This window comes from Poecilia mexicana, unplaced genomic scaffold, assembly GCF_051168715.1.
Source record: "Poecilia mexicana isolate PSO_F unplaced genomic scaffold, ASM5116871v1 scaffold_21, whole genome shotgun sequence".
Lineage (NCBI taxonomy): Eukaryota > Metazoa > Chordata > Actinopteri > Cyprinodontiformes > Poeciliidae > Poecilia > Poecilia mexicana.
Genome location: NW_028263390.1, coordinates 20,281,366 through 20,308,761, shown reverse-complemented (window position 1 = coordinate 20,308,761; position 27,396 = coordinate 20,281,366). Strand labels below are relative to the sequence as shown.

The window sequence follows — 27,396 nt, the reverse complement described above, 5'->3', positions numbered from 1 at the left end:
GACAAAAAACAAGAATCTAGTAATGGATTTGATTCACATGCAAACTCTTCTGTTTAAGTGTTGTTTTGTATTTGTGCTTGTTTAGCATGTCCCTTTACCTGATACCCACCTATGAATGTCACTTCTTTCTTAGATTTAACTCATGTTGCTGGAAAAATGAGACAGTATCTTTCTGAATTTAAAACGTGGAGATATCAAATTAGTTATGTCTGACGGCATATTAGGACCACTGTAAATAGAAAAAAGTATCTGAAAATATTTGAAATTTTATAGGACAAAAAGGACTTTTCTGAATTGAAAATTTACAAGAAAAAAACTCAGAAATTTTGTGAGTTTGAAAAGTCAAAATTTACCAGCAAAAAACCTTATATTTCCATTTTGTTCTAGAAACTTTGAGATTAATCTCAACATTTCTGAATTTTTATAGCAATTCTAACTCTTCAAACTCAGAACTTTCCACGTTTTTTTCTAGAAATTTTCTGAGATTAATCGAAAAATATCAGAATTTTTTTTTTTTTTAGAAATTTTTAAATAAGTTTTTTTGTCTCAAACATTTTCTAGAAAATGTTTGAGATTAACCTCAAAATTTCAAAAAAATTTCTTGCAAATCTTTTACTTAAAGCTCGGAAATGTTTTGATTTTTCTCAGAAATTCTCAAATTTTTTTCTAACAAAGTTTTGGCCTTTGAAACTCAGAAATGACCCTGTTTCTTTTTGAAAATTTCCAAGATTAATCTCAAAATTTGTGGGGGGGGGGGAGGTTCTCAATACTTTCTGAGTTTTTCTGAAAGGTTTTGAATTTTCAATCTCAGAATTTTTTATTTGTTATTTTTTGGGGGTGCGGGGGCTTACTTTCTTTTTCTATTTGCATTGACCCTAATATGCCATCACACTTATGTTTAAACCAAACCTGGGTCACCTGGGGGACTCCAGTGTGTTTGGTCCCCCAGGTGACCAAACGTGTCATAATGCTGTTGATAACAGATTTGTTAATTAACGATGGTAATTAACATTAATATTAATCCATCCAGGTTTTGTCATGAATCTTCATCGTTTCTCATTCTCCCAATATTAAAATTCAAAAATCAAACCAAGAAGCTGCTTTGAGAAAAGTAACTGTGACCTCAACCAGCCCAAACAACCCGACCAACTGTGTTTTTTCATTATCATCAACTTTCACTTTGTCCCTTTAACATCAAGTGTTTACATCTAAAGCCTGTTGAGGCTGGAGACGAGCTTTGTAAATTCAGGCATGAGTGTTAGAAAAAACTGCTTTTGCTTCTGCTGTCTCCTGTTGTGTATATATATTTATTCATCAAAGAAAATGTGACTTTTTCTTTTTTATTACCTCAATTTTGTCCTCCAGTTGTCCCCTGCTGCCAATGTAAATGTTTTGTACGACTACATTGTTTGTAAATGATGAAAACAGACTCAACTCCATAATTTTTAAAACTTAAACATGAAAAATATAAGAAACTGCTTTGTCTCCTTTTTTGGGTACTTTATAAGAAGGGAAATAAATAAAGTGGGGTCTGAAATGAATCTGCCCAAGTCTCTTTGTGTTGGCATGTTTACGTCCAACCACGATTCCCTGCTCAAGATGTAGCTGATATCATTCCAGCTATTGCTACAGGTCAGTGTCTTATCAGGATTGTTTCCTCCAGTCTGCTGCCGTTTCCGTCTTGCTCCTTTGGATTAATCCCACCTGAAAGCAGAAAATTTAAACATAAAAAACATTACCTTCAACTTATTTTGTTTCTAAGCGGACTTGAAAGTTCAAGATCTGTGAGTTGCACTAAAAAGGGAAGTTCCTAGCATCAAAGAAGTCTGGTTAGCTTCTACTTATTCACTTGAAGGTGACTTATTATGCATCCTGGAACGGGTTAGAATGGGTATATGGGCAAAATCATGTTCATTACATTTTTTGCACAAAATCATTCTTAAAAAAATTAAAAATTTTAGTCTGATCAGTTCTTCATATTTTGAGCTTCGGTTGCTAGGTTACAGGCAGAACTTTCCTGGGGTTGCTAGGTTACGAGCTGAGCTCTGCTGGGGTTACTAGGTGAAGGGTCACTGCCTGCTGATTTGTGACGCTACATTTGGGAGGTTTTCGAAACCTCCCGAATGCAGCGTAATGAGATTTTTTTTGTCTCATTAAAACGTTTCAGACACCAAAAACATGAACTTACTGCCAAAGACCAGATAGATGTTTTTAGAAACAGTTGAAATGCTAATGTAAAACAAAGATGTACCAACATGTTGATTCTGCAGAATATGTCCCCTTTAAGACTGTCATGTTCTGGATGACTGAGATGCAAAAAACACCCTGAAACCATCTTCTTACCTTTTCCCTTCACCTTTTGCCTTTGATTTTCTGGATCTCCTTTGAACTGAGGATCAGCATGCCGTTCTTGAACTGACCCACCTGACCAGAACCAGAACCAGAACCAGAGGCTGGTTGTTTCTTTTTGTCTCTGAGGAAAAATACACAAGAAGACAACTGAGCGTCTACTGAACAGTCTGCATCAGTCCAATAAAAACATTTGAAACTCCTGTGAGAAGTATTCAAAGCAGGGGTGTCCAAAGTTTTTGTTACATTGGCCAAAATTTTAAAGTCAAGTTAAAACAATAATTTTTAAAACAATTTAAAATCTGATGTTTCCTGTTCAGCAATAAACTAAGCACACAATAATAAAAATAAACAAAGTAGTCAGACATTTTGTTAGAATGCTTGTTTAAATTATTATATCCCCAATAATTAAAAAGGATCTTGTACATTTGAATTATTAAAAGAAAGACATTCATTTTGCTAATTTTTTGTGAGGAAGTCGGCTATAAAAACAGGATTTGGGTCACATTTTTGTGTATTTAGCCATGTTTAATATAGTCACTAAAAGCAGATTTTGGTACTATTGAGTTAAAGTCACTCAATAGATGTTTCTGTATTTACTACAAAACCAAAGAGAATGTAAAAAAGTATGTTTAAAAAAAAAGATAAATACTCTTGCATCAGACATTTTTCATTAGAAGAACATTTTAATTTGTTTGTAATATTTTTACCTCCATTTGCATCAACCAGCTGTGATGGCAGGTCAACTTGTGTAATTTTTGAATTGTAGGACGGATAAAGTCAGTCCAGGAGCCACATATGGCCCTCGCCCCACACTTTGGACACCCCTAATTTAAATGGTCTCGCTCACCTTTGATTACTCTTCTTCTTTTTCTTCTTGTCCTACAAAGTAGATACGTTACAACATGCAGAATTTGATTGTTGTGAAATATTATTCCTCTAGCGGGCCTTACCGGCTGAAGCTCCTCGTTTTGTTTCTGCTTCTTCTCTTTGATTTGTTCCTGCAGCACCTTGTAGTTCACGTACTCCTTCTTCGGAGGCTTCATTCACAAAATTAGATGGAATTAAAGCTGTGATTCGAGATGCTGGCTAGTAATATGCAATATTGTGAAATGGTATTTGCCTCGTTACAGATTTTTTGTCTCCATAGAAAGTTTCAGATATTACGCACATTAAGGCCATTGTACATAAAAAAAAGGGTTAAAATTTTGCCAAAAAATGTTTGATTAATCTCAGAAATATTTTAATTGAAACTTTGAAATTTCTGAGCTTGAAAACTTAAAGATTTGCTTGAAATACTCGAATTTTGACATTAACTTCAGAAATTTCTGAGATTTTTGGAGTTTCAAAAGTAAAAGATTTTTGTCTTTTCAGTTATCTCAAAATTAGATTTTTTTTTTTTCCCCAAGCAGATTTATAACTTTTCAACCTCAGAAATGTTGAGATTAATCTCAGAAATTTTCTAGAAAAAACTGACATTTCTGAGATGTTCCATATTTTCTCTGTTTGTTTGCCTACTTCCTGCTGACAGACAGGCTCCATTTAAATGTGCCTGGAAACGGTGAGTGAAGCTAAATTTAGCTGTTAATTAATGATGAAGCTTTTCACATGGGGTCAGATTGGTTTGAATAGTTTTTCCCCTCATAGTAAAATAAATTATTTATTTTTAATAGATTTTTTTGCATTTTCTTATGTCATATTTGTGTGACAGATTTTTTGGATTATCTGACAAAAAAAGCATTTTCCCAGCGTCTTACTCTGGCTCCCAGCATTATGGCTCTGTCCTGCTCAAAAACGCGCTGCTGCTCCTTCCTGTAGCCCGTTATTCCAAACCGATGGACATCCAGCCGAGCCTGAGAGGGAAGACATCACAGAGTTTAAAATGATAAATGTGAAATACAGCAATCCACACATCAATATGACACTGTGTTATGGCCATTTTAGACAAAAACGAAGAATAAATTTCCTACAAAGACTCAGAAAATTTTAATCTCAGAAATATTTTTGAAAAACAAGGACAATTTTTAGCTTGAATAGTTACTAAAAAAAAAACATAACATTTTAGATGAATCTCTGATATGTGCGAGAAAAAAAACTTGGAAATATCAGAATTTCAAAAGTAAAAAATTTTAAACTTTTGGAAATTTTCTGAGTTTTAAAAGTCAAATGTTCAAATTTTTCTAGAAAATTTCTGAGATTAATCTTAAATGTATTCTTTTCTATCTACAATAGTCTGAGTACGCCGTTGTACAAGTTTCTTTCTAGAACATTTTTAACTTAAAAATTTCCTTTTTTTTTCTATAAAATTTCTGAGAATTTCACAATTTCCGCGTTTTTTGTTTTTTTTTCGGGCAAATTATCGACTTTTGGAGCTCCGAACTTTCCTTGGCTTTCCTAGAAAGTTTCTGAAATTATCTTCCAATTTCTGAGATTTCTTCTAGCAAACTTACAATTTTTTAAAGGCAGAAATTTCCAAATTTATTTATTGGCATTTTTCAGTTTTTGGAACTCAAAAATGTTCTTGTTTTTTTTTTCTAGAAATTTTCTGAGTTTTTCTTGCTAATTTTTGACAAACTCAGGAATGTCCAAGTTCTTTTTTTTTTTTTTTTTTTTTTAGAAAATGTTTGAAATCAATATCAAAATTTCTTGTTTTTTTTGGTGGAAATTCAGTCCCCCTTCTTTTTTTTCTGTCTAGAATGATCCTAACACACCCCAACTATAAACTCAGTCGAGATCCCAGTGAAATTAAATAATGTCACCTTTTCCAAACTGAGCTGTTCTTCCTGGTTGATTTGTTTCTGCTCCGCTTGCCGAGAATCCTGGCGTGACGAGCGCGACGCCCGAAGGCGATGAAGACAAGAGAAGAAGAAAAGTGATGGAAATAAGAGATGACAAGGGAAACAAGGAAAATAGGAGTTTGTATGGAGTTCATTCAGTAACAAAGTTTCCATTGTAAGAAATACATTTAGAGTCAGAAGTTTGTAGCATTAAAAATATATATAGTTTTAGTCAAACCACATCACATGAAGCTTAAGTATCATGTTATTTAGACCAACCTGCGGTGATTTAACTGGGATCCTGGTTGAGACTGGAAACTGTTTGGTTTTGATTTTCTTCCTGGGATCCTGAAATGTGACAACCTCCACTTTGTTCTGCAGCTTAACATTTGAATCTGATCAATTAGAATAAAAAGATAATCAGAAAAATAACCTTCAGACGCTAATCAGGAATGTGAAGATAACTACAGGGCTTCTGATCAATTAAAGTTTAATTTTTAGCCCTTTTGAAGACAGCTGTGGTGTAAATTTAACACCAAAATGAGGCTCAATTATATGGAGATATATTGGGGCCATAAATTTTGTTAAAAAGAAAAAAGAAATTTAAACTGAACATTTATTTTGAAACAAAAAAAAACCTTGAATCTGAAAAGTGGTTTTTAATTTTTTTTTTCCAGTTTCAAAATAATTTTTCAGTTTTTTTTTCTTTTAAACAAACTTTATGGCTCTAATGGAGCTCTATACATTCAGAACATAATTTAAGATAAACAAATTTAAGGCCATTTTAGTAGTAAATTATGAATTTTAACCTTTCAGTTCGGTGTTTGGTTGCTGAATCTCAGCATCTCTGCTGTCTTCATCGTTGCTGCAGGTTTCTTTCACTCCATCAAGTTTTTCTTCTTCTTCACATCGTTTTCGTTTTTTCTTCTTTTGGGTTTTGACCTTATTTTTTGTTTCTGATCCTGAAACAAAAATCAAAACAATGAACATGAAACAGATCTAAAGCCTCAGAACATATTAACGCACTATTTCTTAATTTACTGAAAACGTAATTTAATTTATTTTATTAGGACATTAATCAACATTAGCACAATTCAGGACGGTGTAAACATGAAAAAGTCTCATTATGCAACTCGCATGACATTAAAAGAAGCAAAACAAACAAAATAAAATATTTCCACATGAAAAATAACTAACAGACATAATCTAAAACGGGAACATCTAAAACCCTCAACAATAAGCAGTGGAAGACTATGAATATCTACAATTAATGTTTAAGTTTCTTTTTAAAAATTGTGTGTCTTTTAAAAAAATACTGTCTATAGTATTACAAACGTTGAACACATGCTACTAACAAGAGGTTTATAATTTAATAACGGGATTTATTTGTAAATTGAAAGTGTAAGCACTGTTCTTTGTAACTCTTATGCCACATTAAATGTAGCCTTTTTTGTAAATAAAACAAGAGTTTGTAATGAAGGTAAATAATAAATTAATAAGTATGTGAATGATCTGAAAAGTCAATTAAAGACCCACTTGTTCACTCTGTATTAGTTTTATTGACTTCCTGTTTTATCTGTTTTTAATCTGCAATGTTTCATTTTGTCTGTTCAGCCCTTTGAATGAAAGCGCTTTACAAATTAAATTATTAAGTTATTACTTCATCAGTCGGTTTCAGCTAGTTTGCTCAAGTTAAAATACAAAATGAGATAAAAACGAAGCATTCCTGATCTTCCTGTTACTCTTGTGTTATATAAAAACAAACAGGAGAGCTTAAGTCGGCTAACAGAGCTAGCATTAGCTTATACAGCTTACCAAAGTCATAAAGTGAATCCAGAACCCGCTCCAGAAACAAACGGTCCTCATCTAACTCTGAACTCATTTTCAGACGGTGAACTAAAGAAAGTTAAAAGAAAACAACAAAAAATGTGTTGCTAACTTGTTTTTATGAATAACAACACACGTGATAACACACAACGCGGAACACAGCGGAGCGGAGTGGTCCTTTCCAGCTACTGTAGGAGAAGAAGTCCGGAAGTGAAAAGATGCCCCTGAAACGTCATTTTCCACTATGCTCACGCCCATGTGAAGCTCTGCAGCTGCTATTAGTGTCAAAAAGTGTTACACAGAAATACAAGACAACAACATATCAACCCGAAAACATTTCCATCGAATGCAGCCGGTTGGTTTGTAACACAAAATGGCGTCCAAAGCGGTTTATTCGGTATGTATGTTGTGTTTGTCAGCTTGTTGAGCTAGCTGTCCCCTCTGTTGCTGAACATCTGATATTTCATTCAAACAGCGTGAATTATTGCATTTTTACCTTTACATTGCTGCTTCTCATTTTGGCCTAATTTGGCATTTTGGACTTTACTAATTTTATAAATTATAATCTTTTAAATTTTATTTTTAAGTGTTTAAACGGATATGCACCCACACCATGAAGCGATTGCATACAGAGGCTGCAGGGCAATAGTGCAATATTTATATGTGTTTTATACAGTTTTAGATTAATTAGTGCTATGCTATTTTGTTCAGCAAATGGCCTTTTTTGAGTATATATTCCAGTTAATGATTAATCGATCACTAACTTGGTTAGCAATTATTTCAATAATGATTAATATGATTAATCGTTTCGAACCTAATATTATCAGCTGAGCATGCTCAGTTAGTAGGATCTAAATAGTGTTTTTTTTTTAGGGAGTACAAATCTTTGGGTATTTTCATGCCAAGTAATTGAGTTTTTCATTATTTTAGCAGCATAGAGATCCACTGCTGAAGAAGAGAGATGACTTTGAGGACATCCTGGAGGAGAGGAGGAAGACCAGCGACCTGAGATACGCCCTCAGGTGTTACACTCCTGCTCTCTATAAAGGACTAACTCCTTGCACAATCAGCGACCTCAAATCTATGGTGCTGCAGTCTGACCAGCTGCTTTATGTCATCAATCAGGTGAAGTCAGGATTGAAACAAAAATGTCCAAAATCACAGCATTACTCCACATTTCATGTGTGTGTGGACATTCAATATGGAGGCATTGCTGCTTCCTAGCTAAAAGATGTCATGGCGACAGATATTGTCTTAGAGCTGACAAACAATGCCTTTGTCGGATTTTTGTGATTTCTCTTTTAGGTTTCCAAGGAGACTGGCACGGCCACAGATGAGATCCAGTCGGAGGCGGAGGCCATCTTGGAGGAGATGGCTCACCGCTTGCAGCTTACCACGGTCCGCTTCTTTGCTTTCACGCTCAGTAAAATCTTTAAAACTCTGTTCAGGAGCATCTGTGTAAACGAGGAGGGCATCCAGAGAGTGAGTAGACCCATCAGGGAGACGCAGACTGATGGAAACATGACTAACTTTGATCCGTTCTCAGCTGCAACAGGCCATCCAGGAACACCCGGTGGTCCTTCTACCGAGTCACCGCAGCTACATGGACTTCCTCCTCGTGTCCTACATCCTCTACACCTATGATTTAGCTCTACCAGTCATTGCTGCTGGCATGGGTGAGTCAGTATCGACTGATAGAAAATGCTTGTATCGTGATTCGTTTTTCAGCCGAATCGTCCAGCTCCAACTTCCTAGAGTTTCTCTGCAGACTTCATGGGAATGAAGATTGTCGGGGAGATGCTGCGAATGTCCGGAGCTTTCTTTATTCGGAGGTCGTTTGGTGGCGACAAACTTTACTGGGCTGTTTTCTCCGAGTACGTCAAGACTATGCTGAAGGTGAAAAGGCTGCACACACACTGAGGGGACCTTTGGCAAACATTTACTCCATTTTAAGCTTTTTCTAAACGGTTTTTCTAATTCCAGAATGGCTTTGCACCCGTTGAGTTTTTTCTGGAGGGTACAAGAAGCAGAACAGCCAAATCCCTGACTCCAAAGTTAGGTAAATTATGCTGCAGGAGATTAATAAACTGCTATGTCTGTTTTGTAATCTTTGTTGAACAGAGTTATTAAAATCCTGTGATTATTTGTTTTGTTCTCCGACCAGCCAGGTGTATAAGGTGTGTGAGAGACATTTGTTGTATTTTAGTTTATTTTGTCCTTGCTGTAGGTTGTAAAATAAGATCACAAGGTATCATTAATAACAGTAGTCAATTATATCAGATAATTGTGAATTGAAACAATCTGTTTCGTATTATATTTATCTCCAACATGGTGCTGGAAATGTTTGAAAACTTACCTTGAAACGTGGTTGAGTTTCTGTGTGTGGTAAAGAGTCCAGGTGAGACGGTTTTGTCGGGTTCCAGGTCTGCTGAACATCGTGATGGATCCCTTCCTGAAGGGGGAAGTGTTCGACGTCAGCCTGGTGCCGGTCAGCATCAGCTACGAGCGGATCCTGGAGGAGGCGCTCTACGCCAGAGAGCTGCTGGGCGTCCCGAAGCCCAAGGAATCCACGTCTGTGAGTCCTGAACACCAGACCTCATCAGTTATGGATCACTACTTAAAGTTACTTCTAAAAGTGACCCATTATACTTCCTTGAACAGGTTAAGATGGGTTTCTGGCCTACACAAAACACGTTCATTAAATTTTTTTGTACAAAACTATTCATAGATAATGAGATAGTCAGTTCTTATTCATAAGTTTTTCTTGGGAGATGTCAGAAAAAAGTAAAATCCCATTAAAAACATTCAGAAATTTTAAAAAACGGCAGACCAAAGGTGCTGGAACTCAGCTTGGGTTGCTAGGTAACGGGCCTTGGCTGGCTGAGGTTGCTAGGTAACGGCAGAATGCCCGTAGAATGTGACTTTAAAAACCTCCAGCAGTTCCACAAATTCAAGCAGAAAGTGGACATAACAAAAAGTACAGTGTAGAAAAAACACCATATAAGACTAACTATAAATACCATTTGAAAAAAATATACATATAAAAAACTAATGTATTATTATCCAGAACACAGTTTTGGGTAAGTGTGTTTGCTAATCTTATTCAGGAGGTTTTTGAAACGGCTCATTTTCCAGACACCATAAAAACATGAACTTATTGCCAAAACATTGCTAGATGTTTTTTTAAAGTGCTTTAGTTTTTAGAAGTAGTAAATTGAAGCTAAGAACATAAAAATGTGAGGTTTGTATGACACGTCTCCCTGGACTGGACTCTTTTCCGGTTTTTCTGGATCTAAATGTGCGTTTCTCCTCTGTTTGCTTCCTGCAGGGTTTGTTCAAAGCCAGGAAGATCCTGAGTGAAAACTACGGCAGCATCCACGTCTACTTCGGCCAGCCGGTTTCTGCCAGGAGTCTGGCTGAGGGGAGAGTGGACCGCTCCCAGTTCAACCTGACACCGCGGTACTGGCATTCATTCATTCACTCATTCATTGGTTCATTTGTTCAGTCATTTTACCTTCTTTTCTCCCTTTTTATCCTTCCTTCTTTTCTACATTTTGACTTTCTTCCTTTTCATTCTTTCTTCATTCCTTTCGTTTTTCCTTCCTATCTTCTTTCATTAATTTTACTTTCTGTTCTTCATTTTATCCTTCATTCCTACCTTCTTGCTTTCCTTATTCCTTTGCTTCTTTCCTTTTTTCTTTCCTTTGTTACTTCATTCTTTGTTTTCTTTCTTCCTTCCTTTTTTCCTTCCCTCCTTGCTTTCATTTTTGCTTCTTTCCTTCCTCCCTTCTTTCTTTTCTTCTTTTCTCCTTATGTTCCTTCCATCCCTCCCTCTTTTTATTTCTTATTTTTACATTTAAGCTTTATTTAAAGTTTATCTTTGAACTTTAAGGAACTCCATTTTCTGACATTATATTCAGTAATAATCACTGATCAATACTGAGAATATCTTTGGTTATTGATCCCCTTCAGATAAACCTGACTGTGTTTTTCTTCAGGCACATCCCCAGGAAGCCCTCAGAGGGAATCCAGGACTTTGTGAACGACTCGGCCTTCAGGCTGGTCCGGTCCCAGGAGGAGAACATGGTTCTGAAGCCCTGGGTCCTTCTGGCCGCCCTGCTGCTCCAGAACCAGGCTGCTGGGAACAAACTGGGAGTACTGGTGGAAGACCTGACTGAACAAGCCGTTTGGCTCCGGGATCTGTCCCGCCAGTTTGGAGCCTTCCTTCACTGGCCCGGTACGGTACCAGCCCAGTTACTGAGGCAGCAACAATAACAACAATAATGATAAAACATTGTATTTATAAAAGATGCTGTACAACAGAAAAGATTAAAAATAACAAGCAGTCAGAGAAATACCAGACATTTTTACTGGAGGTGCAGAAAAAATTGATTCTACAGAGCGTTTCTCAAAGTGGGGGTGGAGGGCCTCGAGGAGGCCACCGTGGCAGGCTAATGGGGCCCCAGAAAGTTGGAGGGAAGATAAGAAAAAGGTAAAAATAATAAAAAATGAACCCAATACATTTTTAATCGTAACATCTAAACTGTTTTTTACAACAGCTTAGTACAGGTATTATAGATGTTTTGTCTTTTAAAAAAGGAAGGGGAAAAGTAACTTTCTGGCAAAAACCTCAGAAATTTAGAGATTAATCTATTAGCTCCTAGAAAATTTGAGTAGTGGAAAACTTGCTAGAAGTTTGGAGAAATTTCTGAGCCTCAAACTTGGAAAATTTTCAACTTTTGAAACTCAGAAAAAGTTTTTTTTTAGAAAAATTCTTAAATTAGTCTCAACATTTTTGAGTTTATTGTAGAAATCCACTCCTTTTTTCTATCTACAATGTCTAATGTACAAATACACATTTTTTAAAGTAATTATTTTGTCAGAAACAGTATAGCTTTGGTATCTAACTTTCAATTTATAATTCTGAACTGGTTTGTGTTGGTTTATGAAATCTTAGTGAAATCCAAGGAAGGGGTTTGAATGCTTTAGCAAGGCACAACATTTTGCTTTTAATGATTTTTTCCGCTTTAAAATGTTAATAACACGCAGTTCTTTTTCTTAGGAGACTATATTCTTTTCAACTTGCTCCTAAAATTTCATTTTTTCTTTCGGTTTGCCTGGTTGTTTTGTAGCTTAATGAGATTGTTTCTGCTCCTCTTCCTCTCCAGACCACGTTCCTCCCTCCAGAGTCGTTTCCTCCAGCCTCTCCCTCCATCGCAGCCTGGTCAGGGTCTCTGAGGGGAGAGTCCAGCTGAACTCAGGTTTCACTTTATTTCATGGAGACCTTTTGAGGCTCAAAGCTCTGATGGAAAGTCATGAAATCAAACAGAAGTGTTTTTTTTCTGAAACAGGAAGTGGATCAGAGTTTCCTCTGGCTGCGATGACGCCGGAGGAAGAGCTCTTGAGCAAGGCAGTGGTGGTGCTCTCCTGCGCCTCCTACAGGAACCAGGTGCTGCACGTCTTCATCCGGGCCGCGCTGCTGGCCTGCGCCGTCCACTCTGTCACCAGCAGCAGGAAACGTGAGGATGACTCTTCTGCTCTCAGCCTTTTGCCGCTGCTAGCTACTAGTAGCATCTAGCTGCTAGCCACTAGCAGTTGGTACTACTACTGGCTAGTAGCTACTAGATATTAGCATAAATCCATTTATTTTTTTTATTCTTCCATTTATTTTTTTTATTCTTTCATTAAATGGTAGGAGCCTGTTCTGTATTTCTGTTCTGTTTTCCAGAGGAGATCTTCAACACCTTCAGCTTCTTGAGGAACATGTTTTCTAACGAGTTCATCCTTCGTCCCGGAGCCGAAGTTCAGGTGAGGAGATCTGGAACCGAGCGAACGATTTAAATGTTTTTATATCTGCTGTCGTTGATGTCTGCCTGTTTTCCAGGACTTTGAAGAAGCTTGCTACCTGCTGGTGAAAAGCGCAGTTCTCCAGATCCACCAGCAGGAGGTGCTGGTCACAGACAGCGGCCACCGGATGCTGGCGTTCCTCACCAGCATCCTGGATCCGTTTGTTCAGGGATATCAGGTGAGCTTAGCTGGGATCAGGTGTTATTATTACCGTTTGATGACCCATAAATCAATATTTATGGTGTGATTCCATCTCTCTCTCTTTTTATTTCAAATATTCATCAAAATGTGGTCTAATCCTTCCTTCCAGTGCTTTCCTCCTATCCATCCTTCTTTTATTCCTTTCTTTCTTTCTTTCTTTCTTTCTTTCTTTCTTTCTTTCTTTCTTTCTTTCTTTCTTTCTTTCTTTCTCTTGTTCCTTTCTTCCTTCTTTCTTTCCTATCCTTATTCTGTTCCATCCTTTCTTTCGTTCTATCCCTCCTTACTAGTTTGTTACTATTCTTCCTTTTTTTCTTCCCATCATCCTTTCTTCATACCTGTTCTTCCTTCCATTCCTTTCTGCTTTCAGTCTTTCATTCCTTCTTTCCTCTTTTTTGCTTCCTCCCTCTCCGTCCACTAGAGGGCACTGTTGATGCGACATCAGTCTCCAGTCATTTCCATCCATTAAAACATCAGAATTTCAAGCATTCAGTTTAATAATATTTTTATTTTCAGTGTCTCTGCTTCTGCAGTAGCATGGAGCTTCGTCCACCAGTAGAACCAGTTCATACTGGAGGCAGGAAGTGTGTCTCCAGTCCCTCCTGAGGTTTCTTTCACATCATGTTCTGTCCTTTCACACTCGGCTCTCCCTCCACTCTGGAGTTTTCCCAGTAGTGAAAAAGCTTGTTGCACGGTTGGCGTCCTGCTGAGTGATGCCGCATGAGGAAGCCAGCACAGTTTGAGCTGATGTGTGAAAACGGTTTTAATAGTCGGGTTGTTATTTATTTTATTTTTTATTTTTCTCCCAGATGGTGTGCAGGTTCCTCTGTGAGGAGGCGACGGAGACTCTGACTGAGAACCAGTTTGTTCCTGCTGTCCGGAAGTTCTTCATCAAACACCTCCTAACAGGTTTTTTAAGATGTTTTTATTTACATTATTTCTAGCCACATAAAAATGTTCATTTATTTTTGTGTGTCTGCATCATCCAGGAGGGTTAAAATACGTTGAGGTTTTGTCGTCGGACCTCCAGAAAAACGCTCTGGCAGCTTTACTGAGACTCGGAGCGGTGCAGAAACTCGGAGGGTGAGTTGGGTTTTATTCTTCCTTTGGATAAACTAAAGACCCGACGCTTCAATTCCAGGGTTTGTTTACATGTTTACTCAGTTCTTGGTTAAATAAGTTATAATAAAGGTTTTTAAAAGGACTGGTGATAATAAGTAGAAACTGGGAAACTGGTATTGTACATTGGATTATTTTATCATTATTATTATTTTAATTAATATTTATGTTATTATATTTTATATTATTAAATTTTTTATTAATTATATATTTTTTATTTTAAATGTTTATTTGTATGTTTTTACTTTTTTATTATGTTATACTTAATGTTTCATTTTATTTATTTTTTTTATAATTATATAGTTTTTCTATTTAATTTTTATTATAATTTATAATTATTCATTTTATTATTAATATTTATTCATTTTATTATTAATATTCATTTTATTTGTATTATTTCTATTGATAAGGATATATTATTGTGCAAAATAATACGCATTTCATTTTATTATTCATTTATTTTTTCTTATTTACATTTATACTTTTTATTATTATTCATTCATTTTATTTTTATTATTTTATACTTCATTACTTAATTTTATTTATTTTTACCATAATTATTTATGCATTTTAATATAATTTATTATTCATTTATTTTATTTTTGTAAAAATTATTAATACTTATTCATTTTATTTTTTGTTATTACTGTTTAAGGATCAGATATTGGCTCACTTGTCTTGTGTGAAATAACACACTACCTTGAAAATTATGACTTTTTAACCAAATTACAGCCACACTTCACTTCAAAAGAGATAATAGGAAAACGGAACAAATGATGTAATGATTCATTAATAATGAGTTGGGGGCGTGGCCAGCAGAAGCTCATTTGCATTAAAGTGACGGCGCCCTACAGCTGCTCAATCTGGAAGGAACTCAAAATAAGCAGATTAAAACCTTATCTAAAAATGATTTTGTGAAAAATACGTAATGAACATGTTTTGTGCAACTTTCCTAATATGTCCAAGGAAGCATAATAGTTCACCTTTAAATCAGTCATTTCACTCGTCATTCATCTAAAAGTCTTTGCGTCTTGAGTTTTGGGCCGTAGTGAGAATAACCGAAGGCGTTGCTGTTTGTCTCCTCCAGAGGAGCGGATCAGGGAACTCTGAAGGTCAACACGGTGATGGTGAACTCCCTGGAAGACACTCTGGGTGAGAAACAAGCAGAAAAGTTTTCATTTCTCATCCAGAATTTAAACAGAATTGCTTAAATTCTCATCGGATTTATTTTATTTTGCAGGAGGAAAGCTGCCGACTCAGAAGACGCTCGCTGCTCGACTCTAATCCAGAGACGGCGTCCATCGAAGCAGACGATCGGTGCAACACGGCGGGTTCGCTCCTCTGAACGAAGCGACCCGATTGGCCGGTTGAACGGGCCGGGGCAGCTGCTGTTCTGGCGCCGGAACAAAAGAGTCGCATCAGAACGTGGCTGCAGCTGGTTTGTTTTTCTCTTCTCGTGTTTTCCAGGCTTTCAAAGATGCTTTTTATAAACCTGCATTAACGGCGGATTAACGAGGTCTGAAAGGGTTCAACAGAGATCGTCTGAATTCACTCAGAACGGCGGCCATTTTCTATTCTTCCTTATGCTCTTTATGCAAACGCTTGCACCCTTTTAGTCGTCATTTGGAGCCACTTATGGACCTACTAATGCAGTGTGGTGTGCACCTTTACCTCTGACAGATTTACTTTGTCTGTTGTTGAACATTCAGAAGTTTGCACACAGTCACTATTTAACCTTTTAGGGTGGAACGACAAAACCATTAGAAACAGTGATTTTTAGTAACTCCAGATTTATGGTTTATTTCCTCTAACTCAGGTTTGGTTGAAGCTTTCTTCACTTGATTTGGTTAAATTTGAATTATAATCGACTTATAAAATTCTGTCCGAGCGTGGGAAACTCCCGTTGTTTAGTGTCGTTCTCACGCTTTGATTTAGATCGAGGTTTCCCAGAAGTAACGTTCACCAAGTTCATCCAGTTTTAAACTGGTTTCCTTGTGTTTCAGGTCATTTTTCTTGTTCGTTTCAATCGGTTATCTTGTTGTTCCACCCTGATTAGAAAATAAAGCTGTTCAAGTAACTCAAAAATCCAACATTCATGCCTACGACTGCATATCTGACCAGAGCTGTATTAATTTAACTTTTGTCAGCCTTATTTACTCTGACACTTTGATAAAGTAGAGTTTTCTATATTTAAAAAACAGAACAAAACTGTGTTTTTATTCAAACTGAGTCTGGTTTCCCATCCACTTTTAGGCCTTTTCCCACAGTGACAGAAATTCAGCCATGTTTGTTTACACAGTGGAGATGTTGCTACAAAATTAATGTCAGGTTCAACTTTCGCCAAATGTTACATGAGTCTCACCAAAGACGCCTGTTTGAGTTTTTCATTTGTTAGGATTCATTTTTCATACTTGGTTTTGAGTTGTAGGACTTTTTCTGTCGGGTGGAAACGGAGAGAAAACATGAAAATTTGGAGTGAAATTTATAAAAATGTCACTAAAGCAGGGAGCTATGAACTGCTTTGCTGGCTGGTTTTACCTTTGAGGCAGTTCAGATTTCTGCTGCAGGAGTTTATAGCTTCATACTTTATAAGATATAAGTGGTAAAAACATTAAAGTGGAACATATTTCATTGTCATTGTCCTCCCAAGATCCCAAGACAATAAGTCCAACTTCTCTGCCATGTCAGCTGCTTTGAGGGCTTAGAATGCTGAGGTGAGTGAATCTTCATTGGTGCAGACAGAGCGTCTGCATGGCATGACATGATAATTCAGTGGTTACTGAGAAATTACTGCATTTTCTTAACTTTTGCAGCAGTAAATATGGCATTTGAGTTGGAATGCTGCAGAATTTTCAGTATGGATTAGTTGGATATGAAATTGCATATGTGACAGTATAAATATGGTTTTTAAAGAAGTAATGCTGGAGCATTGTTTACTTAAAACGGCTTGTGATAAAACACTACATGAATGCAAAGCAAATGGAACAAAGTGGAGGTGCTTTTAAAACTTTATCAATTAATAAAGAAATTATTGCAAAGTCGTAAATGATGTAAAGTTCAAATTTAAAACTTGTGGAGATCTAAATCTAAAGTTCCCAAAATTAGTTGGTCTGGTTTGTTTTTGTTCCCAAAAACTCAGCTGTTGATTCATGCAACAAACAGTGAAAGGAAAATACCATAAGTGTCACCATTTATGCTGAACTACAAACAGAACCTGGAAAATATGAGAAATTGCATTATTATTTTATTATATTCAAAGAAGTTTTTGTGTTTTGCATCATAATACTTGTCCTGTCAATTTTGCAATAATTTGAAAGAAGATCTGGGTTTTTTTTTCCTTCTTTCTTTTTTTTCTACATTAGGGTCATTGTAGATAGAAAAAAGTAGAAATATCTGCCAGAAAAACTCCGAAATTTTAAACTAATCTCAGAAATTATCTAGAAAAACAAGAAAGAATCTGTATTGGAAAAGTCCAATGCCAGAAAATGTTTTATCATTATTTAAAAATAGAGCCTAAGAAGTCAAAATCTTTCTAGAAATAAACTCAGAAATTTTAGATTCATCTTAGAAATTTTCTGGAAAAGAACTTGGACATTTCTGAATTTCAAAATTAGTTTCTCAAAAATTTTTGACTTAAGAATGTCAGAAATTTCTACATTTTTCTAGAAAATTTCTGACATTAATCTCAAATGTTCTGAGTTTTTCACCTGAAATTTCCTCCTTTCTTCTATCTGCAACAGCCCTAATTTGCTGTAGATTTTTTCAACATATTTGCCTGAAAAAATTTATTTTCTAAATGAATCTGTTGCATTTATTCAGTTCAAATGTATTTCTGGAAGCCAAATATTTCCAATTTGAGTGTTAACAGAAGCAAATAAATGTTTTTCTGAACTTTAAACAAACAGGAAGCCAGTCCAGAATAGCTCCAGCTTTAAAAATAGATAAGAGTTTTGTTGTTTTCTGTTATTGTTTTCATCGATCTTGACCTGAAAACCCTGCAGGAAGAGAACTCAGCCAGTAAAGCAGCAAAAAAATAATCCATATGTGAACAGCCAAAGTTCAGATCTGCCATATTTGTGTGTTTTTGTTTAAGTTGCATCATGTCTATGTTCAATGTTTGCATTAACTGTGTTAAACTGTGAGGCTGAAAAGCTTGTAATAAAGTGTTTTCAGAGACGGTCCTCAGTGTGTCTTTAATTTTACACTAACTGGGTTGTGTGGTGAGGATTGTTTGATCATCCTTAATGCGACTCCGTCACTCCGAAACGTTCGACCCGTTTGATGCGCCTCTCTCTTGTGGCTCAGAAAGCCTCTTTGATCGTAGCTGATTAAAACATGAACCCTGTGTTTGATCATGATTAAATCTTAGCTTAATCATCTCCAAGCTCCTCCAGTGGTTTTCCGTCTTTATGCTGACTGTTGGCGACATTGTGAAGTGCGGTTTTGGTGAGGCTGGTTTAAGCAGCTCTTATTATCTTAATGAACATGTTTGGGACCTTCTCGCAGGCATCGGTTTCAGTTCAAACACGACTCGCGCTGAGTGGCGTTAAAGCTCCCGTTAAAGCTCATATTCACATATATTTCCGGCTGTTTGGGGGATTAACTCGCTGCAGATGAGTCAGAGCTGCTTGAAACAGGACGAGGATTTTATTTGCATACGGCAGCAGAGACGTTAATAAGGGAAGTTTTAAATGTTTACTATCAAATCTGACAGTTTACTAATTAAATCTGGATGTGGGAATTGGTTTGAGCTAATTTTGCATCTGGCAGGGCTCCCACTCAGTCTGGGAAATGTGTCTCTTTTGTGTTTACAGATGCATTTCTGGTTCCTGCTGCCAGAAGTGTGCAAGCTCTGAGCTGGTGGCTGCACTTTACTCCAAAAGAGATGGATCCTTTTCTTTCTTTTTTTTTGCTTTATTAAAATTGATGCTCCCAGTTTGTGTCTGAGCCTAACTTGCAAATCAAAATTAAATTCTGTCTCTGAATGTGAGAGTCTGGTAGAGGCCATAAAAGACGTAAAATGAGTTTCTACAAAGTTTTCTTTTTTCTTCCACATCCCAACGATCTGCTGCTTTGTGGCGATCTACCACGTATAACCCAAATAAAAATGGAAGTGTATAGAATGTGACAAATTAAAAAACTTTTTCAGGACATGTTAAAGAAAGCAATTACAGAGATATTAGATATTTGGGAATTAAAATCAGGTTTTACAAAATGTGAGAATTATTTTCCCAGAAATAACATATGAAAGAAGATTAAGAGTTACTGGGGAAAAAAACACACAACAGAGTACTGACTTGAATCTCAAAATTTGGACTTGAATTTTAAATTTTGGACTTGAATCTTAGATTTTGTACTTGGATCTCAGAATTCATGCATTTTTCTCAGAATTTGAACTTGAATCTTAGAATTCAGACATGAATTTTACATTTTGGAGTTGATTCTCAGACCCAAACCCTTTATTCTCAGATTTCTGACCTTTCTCAGAATTCAATGGCTTTTTGTTGTTGTCTTTTTCCTCACACTAGCCTTTTTTTATTTTTCTGACTCTGATTGCCACTTTGGGGGAACCAGCTTTCTTTTTTCCACTGGCTCTAATTTTCTCGGGACAAACTTGATTAGCAAATCCAGTTTTGAGGACGAATCACTGAAACCTCCCTCTAGGTGTCAGACTTGTCTCTCTGTTCAGGATTCAATCTGTGGCAGTTTGTTGATGAACACACACTCTCACACACACACACACAGACACTGTCACAGCAGCATTTTTCATCAGGTTTCGTGGCGCCGCTGCTGACTAAGAGACTGCTGCCAGCAAATCCACCACTTCCCATCCATATTGCCCTTTCTTTCATACCCACTCGCTCTCTGACAAATTATAGGTTCATCTAAAGTTGCCATGCCAAATTGTGTATATATACACACACTCTGGTCCATCCATTCGTCTAACCGTCTATTCATCCATCCAGTTCCTGCAGCTTTCTCGCTCCCTCCATCTGTATCCGTCTCTCGGAGGTGTCGGCCGCAGCCATATCAGCACTTTATCTGCTCCGTTATGACAAGCTCTTATTGAAAGGGGAGGCGGGTGAACACAAACACACAGATTCAGGACAGCAACACCCAAATAAACTACCTTCTGACCGCTGGAAAATAAAAGCTCAGGCGACTGTTTTGCAACCGTAACTGCTTCCTGTTTGGTTTTGTTTTGTCCTTTAGGTCTGACATTTCATTTCTTTACTCTCTGTTTGCGTGAGTGTGCGTTAAAGGGTGACTAAGTCCTGGGCGGTGATGGCGTTCTGCCCAGAGGGCTGTGTGGAGGTCTGTATGGAGAGAATTGATCAAAAGAGAAAAGGGACCCTGGTGGGTAATGCTTCAGCAGTTAACCTCAGGTAATAGTGGGTTGATGGATTCAGTTCATTTTCAGCAGCAGATCCTGTTTATCAGCACTGCGCTGCGGGCTAAAGCTTCAAGAAGAGCAGCGGTCAATGTCAAATCTGGAGACTGCTGAAGAAAACAAGCTGGACTCAAACATGTAAAGGCTGCCTAATTTGACCCAGACACATTGGTGTAAAAATGTACAGATTTCTCCTGTTTGTGTGTGTGTGTGTGTGTTTTTTATTTTTATTTTATTTTGTCATTGTAATGTCAAAAACGCAATTATCCAACCATACATCTTTGAGAAGCAGAAGTGGAGCCTCCTGCACAACTAACAAGAGTCCAGCAAATGGTTTCTGGATGGTAAGTCAACAGCTAAACGCTTGTCTATTCCAGCAGCCATTGTACAGTGCATACAGTGCTGACCAAACGTGCTGGAGATAGGCTTGTGTTGCTAGGTAACTGGCTGGGCTTCACTTGGGTTACTAGGTAATGGTACATTTCGAAGGTTTTTGAAAGGGCTCATTTTCCAGACACTAAAAAACATTAACTTATTGACAAATAATTAATTTTATAAGTGCTTAGGCTGTTTTTAGAAGCAGTAGAAACATCGTGCATCAATTTGACCAAAAACAAAAAAAAAAAAAAAATTGGGGACATAAACACCACCGAAGCTCATTTCCGCCATGAAAGACAAAATAAAAACCCAACAGAAAGTAGTTTTCGAGAGCAAAAGAGAAAAAATATGTTATGATTTTGTCTGTCAAAGCCATAATTACGAAATACCAAGTCTTTATGAGACAAAGCCTATGAGACTATCTCAAAACTGTCTTCGAATCTCATAATTATTACTTAAAAGTCGATATTGTGAATTCGAAAGTCGAAATTATTACTTAAATTGTTCTTGAAATTATGACATTAAAACTTGAAATTATGACTTCCTGTTGGGGTTTTCTTTCATGGCGGAAATGAAAAAAGAACAGCTAAAGCTAACATCCGACTTGACGTTTGAATAATTTCAGCTTTGGCATGTAAATAAGCAAATACACAGTTTTAGTCACAAATAATATGTAAAACACGTACTTATTTACATCATAATCATACACTGTTGCCTTTTCTTCACGTTTAATCCGTACTTCCGTTAAGTTTTTTTTTGTTTTTTTTTTGCGCTAACCGTTAAGCCGGGCGTTCCTCCTTCAAAATAAAAGCATCAAACTCAAACAGGAAGTTAATCATATCTGATACTAAATTAAGGCGTAAAGCGCCAAAATAAGATGGAAGCAAATAAATAAATGTATTTCGGAATATTTACACCTCCTGTCATGCAGCAGGGCATCGATCCGAAGCACAAATCTTCATCTAAATGGCAAAAGTAAATAAAATGGTCAAAATTTGGACCTAAATCTGATTGATGGTGTGTTTGGAAACCTATTAGTAAACTGGAAGTCATTAGTAAAGTGCTTCAGGTTGTCTGAAACATTTAGATGTGGCAAAACGCATAATCAGGAGACAACTGTAAGCTGGTAAACGCCTTTTATTCATAGTGTAAAAATCCATTTATTGATCTGAAGTATTCATCAAGAAATACATTCCCATTCTGAGTGCTCTTAAATTTAAGTCACATCCCTTCCAGTCATTTATGACAAGTCATACTCGAAATTCTGCTGAAAAAGCCCATCATATAGTTGATAGCATCAAACACCTTTCCTCAATCCCTCAGGAATTCAACAGTAGGTTTCTGCAGTTGGAGGAAATTTATAGCTGAAAATAACTTTAAGTAGTCCCAAAGGAATAAAGCAAGTGACTCAGCTTTTGTTTTTCCTCTGTAAGTTTCCTGCTGGTCCCAGAAGTCTCCACATTAGGGGGTGGAAAGCCCAGAGGAACTGCTTCCTATTTAATGCTGAGAAATGGTAGCGCTGAGAGGCATTCAGACGATCAATAAAAAAAAGTTACTGTTATTTCACTTTAGAAATGTTTTTGAGTTTTTTCTGAAAAGAGCACAAACTGTTTCATTTTATGACTTTAGATCACATAGTAAAAATTAGCCTCAATTGTATTGGTGGGAAATACAGTTAATATGGTAATTTCTACTCATTCATTCCACAAACTGGTTGTGGAAAAATCTAAATTAACACATAACAATGTAGACAATTAGTTGCTTTAATACCTTGATTTTTCTTCATAGCTTAGTGTCTTCATTAGACCTCCATCCAATCTGACTTATGTATGATTTTGCAAAGAAGAATGGACAAAACTTTCCAACATTAACAATGCAAATAACCTTTTTCACCTTCAGTCTATCTAAATAAAACTTGTTTACAGACACAAATGTTAAATGATCTTTTAAAAAGTCAACTTATAATTTTTTGTTAGCCATATTTAGACAATGATGTCATTTGTTTTAAAGAATCACAATTTTATTTCTACTTTTAGGTTTTAAATTAAAGAAAATATTTTACTAAAAGAGGATGGAGTCATTATTTTTAGAGGATGTTGTAAAAAAAAAAAGCAGTTTCCAGCCTAATGACAAGATAAATGTGCAAAAATAGTCATTGTAAAAAAAAATTAAAACATTAATTCGGGGTTTTTGCGTCGCCTTGTTTAAACAGGCATTTGTTATTCGTGCAGAAAACTCAAATTTTGAGGACAAACCTTCTTCGTAAAATAACCGGCATACATGCACCACTCCATTCCAGTAGATGGCGGCAATGCCCATCAAAACATTGCTTGCCAACAGCCATAAAAAAGGAAGAAGAACCGGCGGCCATTTTGAAAACAGGCTCAGCTCCAAGACAGAAAAGGTTTTTCCCAACTTTGGAGTCGTCTGACCGTCACTTCTGGTGAGTATTATTGAATGTTTGCAGTTTTTCTCATCCCCAAAGCCGATAGTTGATGTTTTATGTTGTAACAATCAGAAGAAACTTTAAGAGGATATTTCTAAACCGGCGGAACAAATGTTGTTTGTTTTGTGTTGTTGCTGCTTTTTATGTTAATTTCTGAATTTGTCGGCTGCATTTTGGAGCATTTGTGATATGGCTGAGAAATTTCCTCCGATATTTACTGAAAAAAAGAGAAAGTTTTCATTATTTTGACTTTAGCTTGCGCTGTTAACGTCACAAGTGAAACCTGCGAAATATTTGCATATTTTCTCAAGAAAAAAATCAGAATTAAAAGGCTGAAATATTTCATTGGTATGTCAGAATGTTTTGCAGAGGCCTGGTCATTAAAATGTCATTTGATTCAGGAACTCAGAAAAATTTCAAAAGTTTTGAAAAGTGAAGCTTTTCTGGAAAATCTTTGACTTGTCAAACTCAAATTATGTTTTTTTTTTTTTTTTTTAAATGTTTGAGTTTAATCTCAAATTTTCTTAGTTCCTTGTAGCAAATTGTTTACTTTCCAAACAGAATTTTATTAAATTTTTCAGAAAATGTGAGATTAATCTCAACTTTTGGGTATTTCTTGGAAATTTTTCGGCTTTTCAAACTCAGAGCTTTCTTTTTTGTTTTCCAGAAATTTTCTGAGATTAATCTAAATTTCTGAGGGTGTTTTCTAGCAAATTTCTGACTTTTCAAACACAGAAAGTTTCTTTTTCTTTTCTAGAAACTTTCTGAGATGAATCTAAAAATTTCTGAGTTTTTTGACTAAAGTTTGCCCTGTTTTTCCTGTGTGGCCCAACACGCCGTCATGCGTTACACCTGGACTCATGCATGCTCATTTCACATGCATCTGAACGCTTCTAAATGCTGATAATCTCATAGACACAACTGTTCCTCAGTGGGATTCCACACGCTGCCAGTTCTTGACAGCAAGATAAATAATAATCCTCTGATGGATGCTGCTGTGAAGTGAAAGCTGAAGGAAGATTTAATAAAATCCAATAGAATCTAATTAAAGTGGCTTGAATATGTGTGTGTTCAAGTATGTGATCAAAAAATGTGTGTGTGCAGTAGTGAGATTTTCTGTTTTTATTTTTTTACTATTTCTGAAACTGAGCGTTGTTGTATGAAGATAAACAGAAATTTGCAAATATCAGCTCCTAAAAATAAACTCTGCAGGTTTAAAAAGGCTATTTTAATAACAATATTATACATATATTGTTGTCACTTAATTGTTTTCATTCTCTCCATAAACACACACTTTATTTGGTTAATATAGTTAGTAGGGAAAAATTGGAGCGCTGAAAAAGAAAAATGGAAAGTTTTGGAAATAATAAAACTGATTTCATCGCGTCCTACATCTGTTAAAGCAGAACAAATTATTGGAGTTTGGTAGTATAGTGAAAATGTTATTTTTATTAATTATATTTGCCAATAATGGAAATGTTGTAAGAATGACAGAACATTCCCGTATCTCTGCACCCATCAGCCTCAGCTGTCAATATGTCCCACAAACTTTTCAGTATTTGTTAAAAATAATTATTTTCCTAATTACCATCTTGATTCACAGCAGGAGGTTTGAATTCTGTCACGACTGCAGCTGAAACTAGATGTGAAAGCAGACGTCTACCAGCCAGGCGTCGCGTTTCTGTACCAAAAACCTCAGCAGCTTATTTACAACTTACGAGAAACTGTGATTCAAAGCACAAACAAATTGTAGAAATAGCTTGAAACTCTTGTATAAAACATTTTCTTTTATTTTTCGGTTTTCTGCCTTGGTATCTCATGATATTACAGCACATTACCACCAAGGGTGTAAAGTATTGAAGCAGGCATCTCATCAATAGCGCCGCGTGATTTCTCTGAGGGTTGTGCGACTCTCAAACACACCGGCTTTCATCTGGTTGCTGTCAGACTCCAGCAGAGATGCTATTGCCAGAACCAGAGAGCTGAGAGATGATGAGTTTGATTTGGTTCCTGTGGAAATCAGTTGTGATTTTTTCCCCCTCATAAGATATTTCACAGAGAAGTCAGGGGTTTGTACCTACAGGAAGAACTGACCCGACCTGCTGTTGATCGGATAATCTGTGCAATAAATTGATTTAATCTGATTTCTTGTTTTTTGAAGATGTAGTTTTTGGATAATAATATTTTTTTCACCAATTTTCCGTAGTTTTAGGTCGGCCATCTTGTTTGACAGCTTCTATTAATTTGGACTTTGAATTCAGTTCAATCCACAGAAGGAATGGTTGAAATAAAAGCCAGTTTTTAAAGATATTTTCTGTCATTTATACTTTTTTTTTTAAATGAGAAAAAAAAAATCTAATGTAGAAATAAAATTTTTGATGAAAACTGGAGATGAAATATAAGGGCTGGATGATATGGCTGAAAAAAGCATCGCTATGTAAGCGTTTCATATCAGTATATTGATAATTATTGATTAGTTTTTTGTTTTAAGTATCTGGAATACTTCAGAGCTGGTGGCGTAACCTTTCCTGTTTTATCCACAATTTTCACTTCTCGCCGTTTTATTTTTAAGCAGCTATGAGGCACAGTGGAGAAACCTTGAGCTATTGCTGAAGTTACTCAACAGGTCGTTGCTAGGTAACGAAAGAGTGAGTGAGCCAGTTGATACCACTCACTTAGCTTAGCCTGCCGTGAAACGTTGAGTGGCTAAAGTCTTTGCTCTGCCTACATCCCCCAGAATGCCGTGCGGTTCTGGATCTGAGTTCAGTGAATATTCTATATATTGAATATTCAATCACCTGTCTATCATAAGAGACAGGTGATCAATAGATAATATATATGATAGAATATCAAGGTTGGTGGCTTCAACTCACTCACTCACTCACTCACTCACTCACTCATTGGTTACCTAGCAACAACTCACTCACTCATTCTTTGGTTACCTAGCAACAACTCACTCACTCACTCTTTGGTTACCTAGCAACAACTTGTTGAGTAACTTGCGCAGCAGCAGTTTAAGGTTTCGCTACATAACTGCTTAAAAATAAACAGGCTGGATTGAAAACTGGATAAAATAGGAAATGACACAACACCAGGCTGGCAGCATTTCAGATATTTAAAACACAAAATTAATCAATAATTATCGATATTGATATTGACTGATATGAAATGCTTAAGTTGTGATATAAACCCCTAGTTATAATCTCCATTTATCTCCTTTTTAAATGTTTATCCAGAGACATATAAATCTCCTCAGGTTCAATTACTTTGGCGTTCCTGTCCTTGTTGCCACATTGTTTTTTTTATCTGCTCAGGAATCGTTGTGAAAGTTTCCTCACATCCCCACATCCTCTATAACTCTGCCTGAATGGATGTGTAGTGTTACGGACGAGAAAAGAGAAAACAGGCTGGATGGACGAGGGGAGTCGCTAATGCATTCCTGTGATCTGTGGATTGAAAAGTAGCACAACACAGAAAGAAAGACAGTAAGAGAGGGAAAAAGAGCCGGATTCTAATACACAGAAAGGATGAGGGAGAGAAAAGGCAATCAGAGTGAAAACGCAAGAGAGAGTGAGGCGAGCTGACACTTTGTCAGAGGTAGAGCTGGTGGTCTGATGGGCTAATGTCGCCCCGGTTCAAGTCCCTCTTAAAGACGTCAGATCACACAGGCAGATTGCCCTTAGAGGATTTGAGGCAGCCACCCGCCAGGGGAGCTGGGAAATTGCATTTGCTGCCTGCTACAAGATCCTGATAAGAGCAGATTTGTTCTAAGAACGCAATGACAGGGCAAGGTTATCACAAGCTGCCTGCCCTCCCTACTGAAGAGAAGAAGGTAGAGGCCTAACACCGGAGAAATCCTCAGAAGGAAAGGGGAAGAAAACTCTCCATTTATGCCGGAGACGAGATGTTGCTTACAACCGAGTGGAAAACGAAGTGGTTGTTAGATTTTCTGCTATGAATCACTTTCTTTAAGGATCATGTAAATAATCCTGTCATTTTTACAATTTACTCTAGTGTTAAATTGTCCTAGAAGTTTTTGCGATAAATGATATTTGTTTTGTGAA

The 27,396-nt window shown here is 36.5% G+C and overlaps 2 protein-coding genes across 3 annotated transcripts; one reads left to right on the top strand and one right to left on the bottom strand.

The window, feature by feature from the left end:
* Nucleotides 1-1,288: 1,288 nt before the first annotated feature.
* fsaf1 (40S small subunit processome assembly factor 1) lies at nt 1,289-7,132 on the bottom strand. Its single transcript, XM_014996250.2, has 9 exons — nt 6,942-7,132; nt 5,936-6,088; nt 5,406-5,521; nt 5,109-5,168; nt 4,107-4,202; nt 3,303-3,389; nt 3,200-3,231; nt 2,344-2,473; nt 1,289-1,704 (listed from the first exon to the last, which is right to left on the bottom strand). The coding sequence occupies exons 1-8, from the start codon at nt 7,006-7,008 to the stop codon at nt 2,353-2,355; spliced, it is 732 nt and encodes a 243-aa protein (XP_014851736.2). The 5' UTR covers nt 7,009-7,132; the 3' UTR covers nt 1,289-1,704; nt 2,344-2,352.
* A 64-nt stretch (nt 7,133-7,196) lies between these two features.
* On the top strand, nt 7,197-18,298 carry gnpat (glyceronephosphate O-acyltransferase). 2 transcript variants are annotated; one of them, XM_014996248.2, is made up of 17 exons: nt 7,197-7,350; nt 7,887-8,078; nt 8,259-8,435; nt 8,500-8,629; nt 8,722-8,849; nt 8,937-9,012; nt 9,377-9,528; nt 10,282-10,412; nt 10,952-11,190; nt 12,122-12,214; nt 12,305-12,472; nt 12,682-12,761; nt 12,838-12,978; nt 13,808-13,907; nt 13,988-14,081; nt 15,205-15,269; nt 15,358-18,298. In XM_014996248.2, exons 1-17 carry the CDS (start codon nt 7,327-7,329, stop codon nt 15,399-15,401), a joined length of 2,034 nt encoding a protein of 677 aa, XP_014851734.2. In that variant the 5' UTR covers nt 7,197-7,326; the 3' UTR covers nt 15,402-18,298. The 2 variants fall into 2 exon arrangements, with proteins under 2 accessions (XP_014851734.2, XP_014851733.2); XM_014996247.2 differs by having other exon boundaries at nt 7,201-7,350; nt 7,884-8,078.
* The last annotated feature ends 9,098 nt before the right edge of the window (nt 18,299-27,396 follow it).